General features: G+C 38.6%; 1 protein-coding gene across 2 annotated transcripts in view; it reads right to left on the minus strand.

Annotated features, from left to right (window-relative positions):
- LOC306871775 (nuclear pore complex protein Nup214-like) overlaps positions 1-14522 on the minus strand; it is a 39005-nt gene that overhangs the window by 8582 nt on the left and 15901 nt on the right. For both annotated transcript variants that reach the window (XM_079419923.1, XM_079419922.1), the window contains 7 exons: positions 14324-14485; positions 12943-13045; positions 6531-6597; positions 6264-6342; positions 6021-6099; positions 5720-5772; positions 3589-5151 (listed from right to left, as the gene is read on the minus strand). In XM_079419923.1, coding sequence (XP_079276049.1) covers positions 3589-5151; positions 5720-5772; positions 6021-6099; positions 6264-6342; positions 6531-6597; positions 12943-13045; positions 14324-14485 — 2106 coding nt within the window. The remainder of the gene's footprint in view (positions 1-3588; positions 5152-5719; positions 5773-6020; positions 6100-6263; positions 6343-6530; positions 6598-12942; positions 13046-14323; positions 14486-14522) is intronic.

Raw genomic sequence — 14522 nt, forward strand, 5'->3', positions numbered from 1 at the left:
TAGATCCTACCTGTCCGATCGCTACCACTTTGTTCATTTAAATGGGGAGTCATCTCAATTAAGTAAAAGTATGGAGTACCACAAGGATCTGTCCTATTATATGGATAAATAGTCATCCATAAATATTTATGGATGACTTAATTTATTCACTTTCAAACAGTAAAACATCGGGCTTTAATTTTTGTGGAAAACTGAAGAGAGGTCTTAAAGCTTTTCTTTTGTTGACAATATAATTGATTTTCATTACAAATTAGGGAAGATGTTTGATGTTGCGTCTTCAAATGCACGTTATAAGTGACCCAGATAGAAGTTCATATGGAGCAGAATTTACTGTGAACTGCTCTGAGATAATGAAAACACTGGATCATGAGTTGCTCATGTGTAAATGAACAGTGCTGTGTTTCAAACACTTAAGGTTTTTTTTTTTTTAGCAATTCATTAGCTGTAGTTCTTATTTCATTGCCTGTGATTCCTTGCATAGTTTAACATACAGTATCAAAGCATTATCAGGTTAACAACTGATGCATTCCTGTAGCACAAACAGTAGAGCATGGCACTAGCAAGGTCATGGGTTCAATTCCCACGGAAAGCAATAACTGATAAAATGGGTAACTTGAATGTGCTATGGCTATGGATAAAAACGTCTGCCAAATGGATAAATGTATTTGTTTTGTAAATTCTTACTGATTTCAAAGCACAGCAAACCATAACAATAACCGCTATTTGGCACAAAAGCGAATTTTGTTTCTGCAACTTCACAAACATGGCTGCACAATCATTTTATATTCACAATATGGCCCAGTGTGATAATTAAACTGCAAAAGGCTTCAACTGAATTAATTAAATACGCAGCCAAGTGGATATGCTGTGGGCTTCACAGGGAGCGGGTGGCATAACATCAAGATGCTCCGTTTAAATTTGGGACACTGCCTCTGGGGTTAAGAGTACTGATCTGCTGAAGGCTCATGTCTCGCTCCTAAAGCGTTTCTAGCCTTTCATTAGTACTGTTATGGATATAAATAGTCTTAACCTTTAGTACAGAATGTTGCTTGTACACAACCTGCATATGCAATAAAGAGCTGCTTCATCGCTGACACATGATAAAAGGCATTTGTGAGTTCTATTTCATACAGTGGACTGTAAATATAACCTTGTCTATCACTTATTATTTTACCTTATAAAGCATCCAGTTACAATAAGAGATACTGCTTCAGTTTGACCTAATCAAACTCAATTTTACACTTTTTTTGCAAACCCCTTTGACCAATAGCCATTAATTCGAATAACTAGTTCTAAGTTCTATGTAATAATGAATATAGCAGTCATCATTTACTCCCGACATCTGAGCCGCTGAAGACACAGAAGATTAACGTTACTTTCATTTTTGAAGGGAATGCGCCGATCCCCGATCTGGCTAAATGCGTCTATGTTCGTGCGAATCATTCGTGATCCAGCTTCATCTACAGAAGTGAGTTTAAAGGCCTTTCCACACGGAGCGCGATGCGAATCGTCTGCGAATGCTGCTTTCACACCAAGCGCGAAACGAATGTTCGCCTTCTGCTAATTCACGCTAGGGGGCGCCAATCAACAATGTATTTTTTTCTTCATGTAGCGTATGTATCTGGTATGGTTTACATCGTCCACTGCTCAATATACAGCATTTAATTAAGATAACTTGTGTTTCTTCATCAGAAACTAAATATCCATAATGCTTACAAGAATACATCTGAAATAATTAGAGGTACAAATAGCATAACGCTACATTGAAAATGTAATTAACGTTTTTGCTCAAAACCCACTTTAAATCATCGAGTGCTTGTAATAACTTCAGATTGTGATCTAAAATGGATTTTGATTCTATAATAGGCAGACATGCACTCTTTGCACGTTTTATCACGTTTTTTGGACTGATCGCTTGTCATGCGTCATAAACATCCTTTATTGTTAAAATAAATACCATGAACTGCATAAAAACATATGCAGAAAACCTATCTTCGCAATTATAGGTCTATTTGCGTTCATATTTCATGTGTATAAAAATATTTCTCTCTTTTTTTATATACGGAAGGGCAAGAGATACGATTACATGATTGACAGGTCTAGATGAACGAGCTTTGACTCAAACACATGGTGCTGGACGGTGCTCGTAAGATCACATGATTCAGTAGAGAATTAATATTTTATTCTATATGAAGAACATGTGATAATAGTCTGTTATCAACAATAACAAGAACTCGGCATTCACTCTTCTCTGTTGCGGAAAAAGTCCTCTACGTCGGTGTTTTTACGCTCGTTCTCAATTCAGTCTTCTGAGCTTTTAGCGCCACCGCGTCAACCTTTTGGGTAACAGCAGTTGCTCTGGTCATGTGACGTAATGCTCAGATCTTATTGGACTGCCCGTGTTTTCACTTTGCGAAACTCAAAAGATTCGTCGGACTGGACGAAAAAAAAAAAAAAATTTGCATTTTCGGTGCCTGAATGTTCGCGGTCTGTGTGGAAGCATCCATAGGAAGCTGTTGTTTTATTCCCGCGCGTCTGTTAATAATGTGCTAGTTAGCAAGTTTCGCGGCTGAAGTTTACATTCTGCTCCTCACCCCACGGAAGACAGGGGCGGGGTTAGCAGAGCTGATTTTTGACAGGGTAAAAAGTGTGTTTTTTTACATTACCATTGAGAAATTTTAACAAAGTATGTTACAGACTTTTCATTAAGACCCTTAAGAATCATATCAACTTGTGGAAAATGGGCATCCGATGCCCCTTTAACAGGGCAAACAACTCAAGTTGGTAAATGGTAATCTCGACCATTACACCGTGTCCTGACCACACGTTGCGACAAGACTCCAGCAACAAACATTCTGGCTGTCCATACCAGAGGCGACATGACGACAACGCAACGTGACCGACTCAATCAAATATCACAGCCAATCAAAAGCCTGTGTGGGTGGGCTCTCTCTGGAAACGAATTGCATTCGCAATGAAATGGATAAGTTTATAATCGAATTCATAAATATTAAACCTTTTTAACATTATTAAATGTAAATACTGAGTGACTGATTCTATCTTTGTCATGGAATATGCTTGTTGTTTTGCATTGAGTTCACCGTTTTAACGTACATCTATGCTTTAATTTATTTTCAAGATCTGGGGTAAGCAATCTGTTATTGCTTTCAGTATGGCTATAAAAGGTCACGCAAAATGATATTCAAACTCACTTTAGACACTTTTACCATTGAATAAAGTGCATAATCAGTACTTGAGATTATCATTGTCATAGAATGTATGTTGTTACTCCAGCCGTGATGTCGCAAAAATAGAAACCATTTCTAAAACAGAAATTTTGCATCATGTCATGTGTAGTTAGGACATGGTGTAAGACGAGGATTTAGCAGTAGCATTTCGTTGGGGTTCATACCACAATAAAAACGGTCTAGCAACACCCCTGGTCTGCATAAATACAGCAACTTCTCAGTTAGCACCAGACCTGGGCCTTATCCAATAAACTTCATGTATAATTTCAACATCCTACTATTCCCTGTCGGAATTTGTGGAAACAGGCCATAATGAGAATTGCGCTTCCTAAAAACTTACCTGGTTGTTGTCCAAAGCCGAATCCAGAGGACGATGCTGTGGTGGTGTTGCTGCCAAACATGGATCCCTGGCCAAAGCCTGAGCTGGACTGTCCAAAAACAGGTGCACTGCTCTGGCCAAAGAGCCCAGTGCCAGTACTGGCTGCAGAGCTGTTTGCGCTGGCTCTGAAAGAGAAGGAACTGGCACTGTTTGTGTCAGAGGATCCAAACGGTCCTCCTCCACTGTTTATGGCTGACGTGGTGGTGGCTGCCGCCGGCTGCCCAAACCCAGAATTTGCGCTAAACGCCGGATGCCCAAATGTGAAGCCGCTAGCAGAACCAGAGGCCGCAGGCTGGCCGAAACCTGCAACGGTACTCTGTCCAAAGGCAGGCTTTCCAAAGCTAGAGGTGGTAGAATTGGCACCAAAGACGGTAGACCCAAACACGGTGGTCGGAGCGGCGGAAGTGGGTTGTCCGAAGACTGGGGTTGGAGCTGTACTGGTGGTGATGGCTGCAGATGGGGCAGAGGAGGCCGCTGTAGTGATGACACTGGTGAGATTCATGGCTCCTACAGTCAGACTGTCTGTGCCACCCGAAGCTGGGGCGAAGATTGAGCCTGGTTTCTCGGACGTTGGAGCTGACGATGGGGTGGTTGCTGGTGTCTCTTGTGGTGCAGGAGTGGTTGTGGAAGTGCTGGTGGTCTCAGGGGCAGGATCAGAGACTGGCTCTGCTGCAGGAGGCTCTGAGACAGGCGCCAGTGTCTCGGATGGTGGGGTAATTGATGGAGGTGGTGTGGAAGAGACCTCAAGAGTTGAAGGAATTAGGGGCTTGTTGGAAGGTGCTGTAGTGGGCTCAGTATTGGTGGGAGCAGCGGATTCAGTGACTGGTATGGCTGATGGAGCACTTAAGGTTGGTGGTTTAGGACTGGGTTCTGTTGGAGGCTCATTAGATTCAGTGTCAGTGGAGGGAGCCGGCTCAGTAGAAGTTGTCGTTTCTGGCTGGAGGGACTTTGTTGGAAGAGTTTGTGTCTCTGATAGAGGTGCTCTCAATAGACTGTCAAAAGAAGTGGCAGCTGGTGGAAAGGAAGATGTTGAGGGAATGGTGAAATTTGGCTTTACTGAGGGAACAGTTCCCTCCTGTGGTGTAAAGGTGAATGCAGACGAGCCAAATCCTTGTGCCGTAGTCGTCTTTGGAGCCTCTGCTGCAGTGCCTGTTGATTCAGATGAACTTCCAGTTTCTGCAGGCTTGATTTGTGTAGAACTGAAAGCAAATCCTGAAGATCCATTGCCAGGTTGTCCAAAAGTGAAACTCAAGCTGGTCTTGAGGGCTTCCTTTCCTTCCTCACTTTGGCCCACTCTTAAGCCAGAAAAGGAGCCGAGAGTTTCTCCAGTATTGCCCTGGGCTTTGGGAGCTTGAGGGGGTTTAGATGGCTCAGGAGGTGGTGTAGAGGAGCTCACGCTCTGTGCTGGAGATGACAGTTTTGAAGTGAAGGAAAACGGCTCCTCAGACCCCATGGGACCAAATGTCATCTTTGTTCCTGTGCTGCTTGCGAAAGAGAACTTGCCTGGTAGGCTAGAACTCTTTGCTATTTGCAAAAGTAGAAAAAAAAAAAAAAGGAAATTTACTAAGAGAGCCAATACCAATAAGCCAATGTGATCAATAAGCCATTGGAAGGTCCAGAACCTGCAGAATGTCTCTCATATTCTGCACTGAATTTGAGGGATATTTGGGCGAATTGTGCTAAGTGGATTTTTATAATTTTTTTCAATTATATTCAATTTCAAATTATTCAGAGGATTCAAAGATTAACATAAGCAACTAAAGTAATAATAATTTAAATTAAATTAGAGAATTCCATAAGTTATCTTGATTTTCAGTTTTATGTTATTCGAAAGATTTTGTTTTGTCTTCATTTTAAAAATTTCAGGTTATTTTGAGGCCCATTTGGACGCTTGCTAAAGCCCTCAGTTGAGAACCACTGCTCTAAATTATGCGGACATTTCTGCAGATTCTTTCAGGCCCTCCTGGCCACAGGAATGGCACTGAAAACATTGACATTTTCTAACCAAAAGCAGTGTTAAAAACTAAAATATATTAAGTAACATTACATATTTGCCTTTCTAAAAGACATGAGACACACATGGCAATGATACCTTGAGTGTTGTTGGTGTCCTGAGATGGAGGGGCGAAACTGAACCCTGATGACCTGCAAAACAGCAGATTCTGGATCTAAACCACATACTGGTGTTCATATTCATATGCAAGCAATATAAAATACATGCTTAATATTACAGGACATCAAAAGACCCACTAACATATGGAGTAGAATCAGTGAGTGCACAAATCTGTATAAATAATATAGACTAGATCAAGATAACCACTCATAATAGTCAATAACAACCATGAAGACCTGTATTGAGATGAAGGTGGTCATTGTAATGTTTAGTAACTCACGGAGCAGTAAATGAAAAGCCCTTTGAATTCTTCTCACTGATGGATGAAGATGCTCCTGCCTCAGTTTTAGCAGCTCCACCTGTAGCAGCCCACACAGAAACAAGCTCATTACGACACTCAAACCAGCATTACTCCACAGGTACTAGAGTATAAACAAAGTAGTGCAACCCTCATCTATTTAGCGTTTATACTACTTTATACTGAACTATTTGCACTACTGTGGGAACTCAGAGTCACACTCACCAAACACAAAACTACCTGATGGGGTCTGCGCCGGACCTGCCAGCGGTGCGGAGACCTTTAATGTACCTTGAAAGGAGTTCTGCAAGTAAAAACAATAGTTATACCAAACGACAGACGTTTGCTCACTGGAGATGTTCTGTGTGTGATTTGTAAGAGGAAATCATTGTTACAAACACTGAATTCTGTTAAAAAAGTAGTCTGGCGTTTCAATCAGCAGTAACTGTAGTGTTGTGATTGGTGTTTTGGAGCAGCTCATGTGCGACTCACTTTATTGGCCTCCACCGTCGCCAGAACCTGCTGAACCACATGAGCCGCCGGTGCTGGAACAGACGAGCTGCAGACACACATAAAACATGACAGAGTCATTCAGACAACTCGGGGGACAACTTCTGGCAATCAAACAGCACAGGAACTTTTGTAAAAAGAGGAAACCATTATTTACATCTGCTTCATTTATTTGTGATCAAAAAACTGCACAAACCTCGGTTCAGTCCCAAAGCATTTACATTTAGAAAAATACCTAAAAATCTTTCACGTTGACATCATCTCTCTTTTCAGTTTCCACTAAATTATACAATGTGATGAGGGGAGAATGATCTCTCACATCTCACTATACTGTTATCCTTTCAGCTAAAGCAATGGAGGTTTAATGTTGCAGATTTTTATCATAACAGTATAATATTTTATGATAAAATCTTAGACCTTTCTAATGATTTATAGTTATAGGCTGTCTTGCATGTTACAATGTAACCTTACAGTAAAAAAAAAAAAAAAAGTAAAAAAAATATTTTCTAATTATTACATTGTTTTATTCAAAAAAAAAAAAAGTTGAGTTTCAGAATAAATATAAGTATAATCACAATAGTAAAATTTCTTATTTTGTTTATTTTTATTTTGCAATAATAATTATTAGCCACATTAATATAAGCACAATTTTGGGCCAAACTGTGGCAAATATTTTTACCCAAATCGCGCAGCTCTACTCGCTGGTGTCCTAATGTGTATTGCAGGCACTAGCATGCTTGCTTGCTTTTGGCTGGATGCAACTAGGCTAATGTGTGTGAAAAGCTCATATTTACAGATGAATGCCTTTATGTTCAGGGATGCATCTGAGAAATATCCTGAGTATTTGAACAAAAGGGGTCTGATGCTCCGTGTTCACGTTTGTTTTTCCTTCCCGTCTGAGTCTGTGAGCGTGATGCTCATACAGCACAGGAAATTCACGTGGAAAGTGTCCTGCGGGCTGTTCAGGACAAATATCAGCCACCGCAGCATTGGTCAGACAGACAGAGTGAGCAGGCAGAACGGCCGGCGCTCATGTGACCACGATTATGATGATGAAGAGCAGTAACTGGAGCAGAGGAAGAGGAGAGATGTGCTCTGATAAAGAGCCCATGCACTTGAATCACGATGACCTCATTACATCGGTCACCTGACCTCTGCACGGCAAGCAAAACTAATGAACAAGTGTGTGTGTGTGTGTGTGTGAGGATGTTTCCCATCTGTCTTTCTGCATCAGTATGAGAGATCAATACAGACAGGAAGAGACACACACACACAGGCTGAGACAGCAGTTTAGTGCATACTGCGCAGTACACACTGGGGAAGACAGCATCAATCTATGCAGGGCTCCAGACAGCAACTAAAACGGTTTTTGCGACCAAAAATATTAATTTGCGAGTGAAGTTTTTGCTGAGGTCGTCATTGGTGACTATACATTTACATGTAATGCCTTTTCCCTGATTATTTTGCTATCACATCTTTTGTCGTGTTGATGTAATAACCAGAAATGATGAACAAAGTTTTAGTGAAAAAAAGACTTTCAAACACTCCTCATCTCTGCCGAACAGCAGCCTTGACTGCACACCTGCTAAAAGCAGCTCCAGTTGTGCAGCGTAACAAAGATCCAAAATGATGGAGACGTGCAAAGTAAAAGTGCAGAATATCTGTCTATTTTGTGCATAACTTAAACTACAACAGGTAAAGCCATCAAGCTGTGTGGACATTAACAATATCGTTAAGAATTCTCGCTTAGAACTGATACTAATATGGCTCCTTGTTATCAAGATCTTTAGTCTATATGCTGTGTTCTCTTAATGCATTAACTTCATATTATTTGTAGTGCACTTGCCATCCAATAATTTCAATGAGCTTTGTGCTTCGTTACCTCTTAATAAAGTATCAGCTTTAAAATTCTGCCAAATTCATAAGGAAATTTAAACAATAAATACCGTTTTGGCACTCTTCTAGCAACGAGCAGATATTTTACCATCTCAGTTCAAGATGCACGTGAACCCATCATGTCTTCCTCTTTACTACTATAGCAAGAAACAAACATTAATGGACATCAAAACGTAGTATATTTTATAATAGGGCCTACTGTAATGTCTCACGTAAACACTTTTAGTGTTTCAAACTGCGGAAAAAACAAGAAAAGATGAGACAAACATGACAGTATGACAGAAATGTTAGTTTTGAAAAAAAGAGAAACATATAACGTTTATTCTGTGGCACCCAAAACTAATTTGGCACCTAATTTTGTTTCTTATAGAAGCCAACGGCTCCTTAATGGATTTTTTTGTTTTGTCTGAAGCCCTGCTATGAGTAACTATTTATAAGTAAAGGCATAAAAGCCCATTCACTTCAAGGATAATAATAGGACAACTATAATGATTATTTATAAAGTTTTAATAATCGTTCTAATTGTATGACAATATTTACCAACTTTAAAAAGCTTGAGCATTTAAAGCATCACATGACAAAACTGCAGAGCATGGTTATAATAAACAGAACCTTATTGTCTGCTGGTGTGGATGCTAATATAAGTTATCAATCTTGATGTGAACGGGTCTTAATTTGTGCAGACATTTCAATAAAAATGGTTTATAAATTACATAACGTGATAATGTTTGAATTCAATGCAAACTAATTTTTGCATGCAGTACAGAATAGTTAATGTTTGAAACTCTAGTATACTACATGCTACGTGTGTCCTCACGTGTGTAGCAGTCTGATCAAATGAGTCAAGAAAGAGATTGCAGTTAATATCACTTCTCAGTTCACACTGGACATGGAAGGTCAGGTTTAGAGTGTTGCATCGTGATTCTGTCAGATGTATTTGATCAGCGACATACTGCAAAAACAGTGGGACTACAGGGCTCGCAAAATTTCTAAATCTCTGGTAGCCCGAAAATTTAACTAGCCCAAATAAAAAAGACCATAAATGTCAATCAAAAACATTTTCAATACACAGATATCAACGAATATCAAGGAAAGAGTTTTATTTTACTATTTACAAGGTATCTAATTCTTAAAAATCTATTTAAGGCAATTTGAAAAATTATTTCTAATACCATTTAACGTATTTAAAACCGTCTAAGGCCTTAAAAACTCGAGGGAGCAATTTTTTTTCTTGCTGAGCAAAAATTTTCTCTATTGGGCAGACATTTCTGGCACCTGAGCAAAAGCATTCTTTATACCAGATCTGTACAGCATGCACACAAAAAAAAAAGTGTGTACATTTTAACTTTAATGTGCTATTTATATTGATTTGACACTTGATTAGGTTACCTGAGAAAACATTTTTACTGTACAATACACTGCAGTTCAAAAGTTTGGATTAATAAGTTTGGTTTCTTATGCTCATCAAGGCTGTATCTATTTGATTAAAAAATACTGAATATTATTTCACAAAATAATATTGTGAAATATTATTGCAATTTAAATGTTTTCTATTTTAATATACTTTAAAATTGTATTATTCCTGTGAAGCAAAGCAGTATTTTCATAGTCACATGATCCTCTAGAAATCATTCTAATATATTGATTTTTAATCAATGTTGGAAACAGTTGTACTGCTTTTTTTTTTTTTTTTTTATACTGTATTTTTTGGGACCTGTGATATTTAAAAAAAAAAAAAAAAAAAGTTAAAAACAACAGTGTTTAGTCAAAATAGAGATTCTGTTGCAATATAAACTATTCAAAAGTTTGGGGTCAGAATTTTTTTTCTTTCTTTTTTAAAGATACTTCAAAAAAGTTTGAAAGTTAAATAAGCTTTATTCAGCAAGGATGTGTTAAATGGATAAAATAGATAGTAAAGACTTCTATTGTTAGAAAATATTTCTATTTTGAATAAATGCTGCTCTTTTAAACTTTTTATTAAATCAAAGAATCAAAGAAAAAAAAAAAAACGCGGGTTCCAAAAAATAAAAAAATATGAAGCAGCACAGTTTCAACATTGATAATAAATCAGCATATTAGAATGATTTCTGAAGGATCATGGGACACTGAAGACTGGAGTAATGATGCTGAACATTCAGCTTTGATCACAGGAATAAATGCTATTTTAAAGTATAGGTATTAAAATAGGAAACCAATATTAGAAATTGCAATAATATTTCACTATATCACTGTTTTTTCTGTATTTTTGAAATGAATACAGCCTTGATGAGCAAGAGACTCAAAGTCAAAGACTCAAAAACAAGGTCAATTATTTATCAGGTTTATAATATAGCCCTAACAAAATATATTATCAAAACAAACTATTTAAACTGATAGAATAGAATAGAAACTGAAGCCTGTAAGTTAAATATAAAAAGAGTGAACATATGAATTCTTCTATAGCTGTCTAAACATTGTTATGAAGTACAGTTTGTACAATACTCTTGTGTGTGACTGTACATGTTCCAGAGTTTTGTTACCGTTCTTTGCCCATCCTCCGTTATTTCCAGCACTTAATCAAGCCACTCTTCTTTAATACATGAGGATGTTTTATTTCACATGTCATTGCGTTTGTGTTGTCTCTCGTGTTGAGTGCACCGCAACCATTGAAGTATTCAGTTTCTACAGCGACTCATTTGGTGCATATCGTTCTCTTTCTATGAAACCTGTAAACCGCATTCACCGGCTCTAACTCTGTCGTGACATCATCTCTATAGCGGTTTGCCCGAGCATTGCTATTCTTTTCCTTTTACTGGCGGCATTCAATCAAGGCTTCCCAACTAATTTTTGTGTGCGTGAGGCACATGATTTCTTCTGCGCGGCCACGGCGGAAGAACGCGGTTTTGCTCGCGCTCAGCTTAGAGGGAACACTGCGTGGGAGCCCTGTATTTAAGGTAGCCTGCCGGGCAGGGCAGTGATACATTTTGATAGCCCGACTGGAAAACACAATAGCCCCCGGGACGTCGGGCTAGCGATTTTGCGAGCCCTGGACTACTGTGGTGGTCTGCAGCTCTGAACACAGCCACAGCCACACGCGCGCCTGTGTGTGTGTACCTGTGTGCAGCCACAGCCTCAGGCTGAGCAGCTCGAGTGTTAATAATACATGTGTCTGGGTTAAAGTTGCATGGGACATATGGTCTTGTGCATTCACACACAGATGAGGAGTCTCGCTGCTTGCATGTAACACGACTCTTAGACATCAGATACACCTCCGCTGAGCTCGGACAGCATGAGTCAGGCTGTCAGTGCAGGAAATTGTCAAATCATGTCGCTCACAATTCTGACCACAAATGCTTACATCCTGTGTGTCAGTGCACAACACTGGACAAAACACACACCTTCACAAAAACAATGCTAACGCTAACTATAATGATAACTATAACAGTGATAACAACTATAACATTTACGACTCTGACAACTACAAACATAACCTAAATGTTAAAGATTCTGAAAACTATAACAATGACTAAAACATTAAAAATAACTATAACAATAACAGTTAATGTAACAAAACCGTAATGATAACTAACAACTAATGATAACACTGACAACAAGTTAGAATTCATTTTAAGGTGTCCTTGTTACAGTGCAATAACACAAATAAACACAATATATAATTACTACAGGGTTAGGGTTTGGCTAAAGGTTCTTTTCTTGTATTTATACATAACTGTTATTACTAAGTACATGTATTATTAAGTACATGTAACAATGATCCCGTAAAATCCACATAATAAACACTAGCAGGCAGCAAATGATTCATATCAGGTGATGACAGTTTCAAACCTTCAACCTACTGCAAGTCAGTCACCTGATAGAAAAACCAAACACTAATGTGCTGTGATGGACAGATGTGTGGCTGGTTTATGAATATTCAAAGCTCTTCAAGCTTTAATCCTTTAACATACATTTCTACATTTAACAGAGAGCTGATGCTGGTCTCATAGGTCAGCTGGACTATAGTGACACGTGTCACACGTCCAGCAGCTGTTGTTCATCATTCAGCGCTGCAGATAAGAGGGTCTGAGCGCGCTCACAATGTGGTCTAAACGCACCCCTTAGGGCAGATGAGCTCATGTGTAAGGTTAAAACAGGACGCCGTACACACACAGAGCCCATAATAAACAGACTCAATCTGACCCTGACGACGACCTCATTTTAGATGCACAGAGAGGATTTCACTTACACACACACACACACACAGCACAGCGAATGAACATCAGATTTGTTCTGAGCACATGCTTCTGCTGTGCATAACGAATGTGTGTTATTTGTGCCGTGAGCTCTCTGTCACAGCAAATGAACTGCTGTGGTTAAAAAGACAAAGCAACCCACTCTGAGGCACTTCTGTATGCATTTTCAATCTGTACTGAAGAAGAGCAACCAGCAGTGCTGTATTCAGTGTGAAAAAAAATAATAATAAAAATGGCCCATAATCCCCCTGCTGTAGTTCTCTCACCTGATAACAGTGGACACAGGTATGGGCGGACCTTTATCCTTCAGTTCCTGTACGTTCACCACCTGAGGAACCGTCTTGAGCGTGGACTCTGTCAGAGAAGCTCCTGGAGAAAATGAATGAAACAGACTGTTAAAAACACACAGAGGAGCATGTATCGCTCACAGCAGCAGAAGGGATATTTTGACATTTAGCACATGTCAGATGTCACATTTCTGATCACGGTGACATCTGCACATCCACATGTTTCACAGCCTTCAATATGAGCACCGGGAAAAGTCAATAATTACTTAATTACACCATTATATAATGCTTTCGGACGGTTGAGATGTCACACTACTAAGAAGCATTGCCTATTTTCCATTTGAAGTGAACAATGTTTTAAACACTACACAATGGAACAAAAAAGTGAAAAATAGGACACACATTATGTCTTATTCTTATATAACTAATAAATGTGGCTTTTATGAGCTCGTTTTCTTAGTGACATACATGGAATGTAAAAAAACCTAACAGGCGATTAAATTAGGAATTAAATTAAGAAATGGTAAACAGAGAGAGAACCAAAAATACACACTTTCACTCATACTGTAGGCTTGTACATTCATCAATTCGACCCACAATCATTATCTTGTAAAAAAACAACAACAACAAAAAAAAACAAACAAGCAAACTCATGTGCATGTTTATTTATATAAAACGTTTAAGTTTTAGAAAAAACTTCTGCTCACCAAGGCTGCATTTATCTGAATAATCAATAAAAAGTTAGAAACATTATTTCAGTTTAAAATAACGGTTTTCTATGTGAATATATGTTAAAATGTATTTTATTGCTGTGATCAAAGCTGAATTTTCAGCATCTTTATTCCAGTCTTCAGTGTCAGAAAACAATTATGATGTTGAAATTAATGTTGAAAACAGTTGTGCTGCCCAATATTTTGGTGGAAACTGTGATACATTTTATTTTTCAGGATTCTTTGATGAATAGAAAGTTCAAAATAACAGCATTTATTTGAATTTGTTTTTTTTTTGTTACATTATAAATGTCTTTACTGCCACTTACATGTTTTTGCATGTTCCTGCAGTGTACATACATCTATAACAATAATTAAGTCTGTTTAACAGTCCAAATATGCCGTAGGTCTGACATACAGTGTCGCCCCCTAGTGTACAGATAAGACTGATGGAGACTTACTGATAAATAATAAGACATCTGATCCAAATGCATAATTATAAAGACTATATTAATATTAAAGATCAGTTCCACAGAGTTTAAAATAACACAAACCAAAACAAAATCACTCACTGGCTGAAATGATGAAAACGTGTGTATGGTGTGTAAATGTGGATTATAACAGATCTGTGAAGGACAGCATGTTTGTACCTGGTTTCTGGCTGGTCATGTGTCTGCTGAGGGCAGCTCTTCCTGCAGCCTGGGGGGCGGGGATTGTGGTAGGAGTGAACTTTTCTGTGGGCGGAGCTCCATGCTTGACTGTTTTTGTGGCTAATGCTGTGCTATCAGCACTATCCATGTTTATCTTTGGTGCTGCAACACATGCAAGAGATGTTGAAAAGATGTTGAC

Source organism: Barbus barbus, assembly GCF_936440315.1.
Source record: "Barbus barbus genome assembly, chromosome: 6".
Taxonomy (NCBI): Eukaryota; Metazoa; Chordata; class Actinopteri; order Cypriniformes; family Cyprinidae; genus Barbus; species Barbus barbus.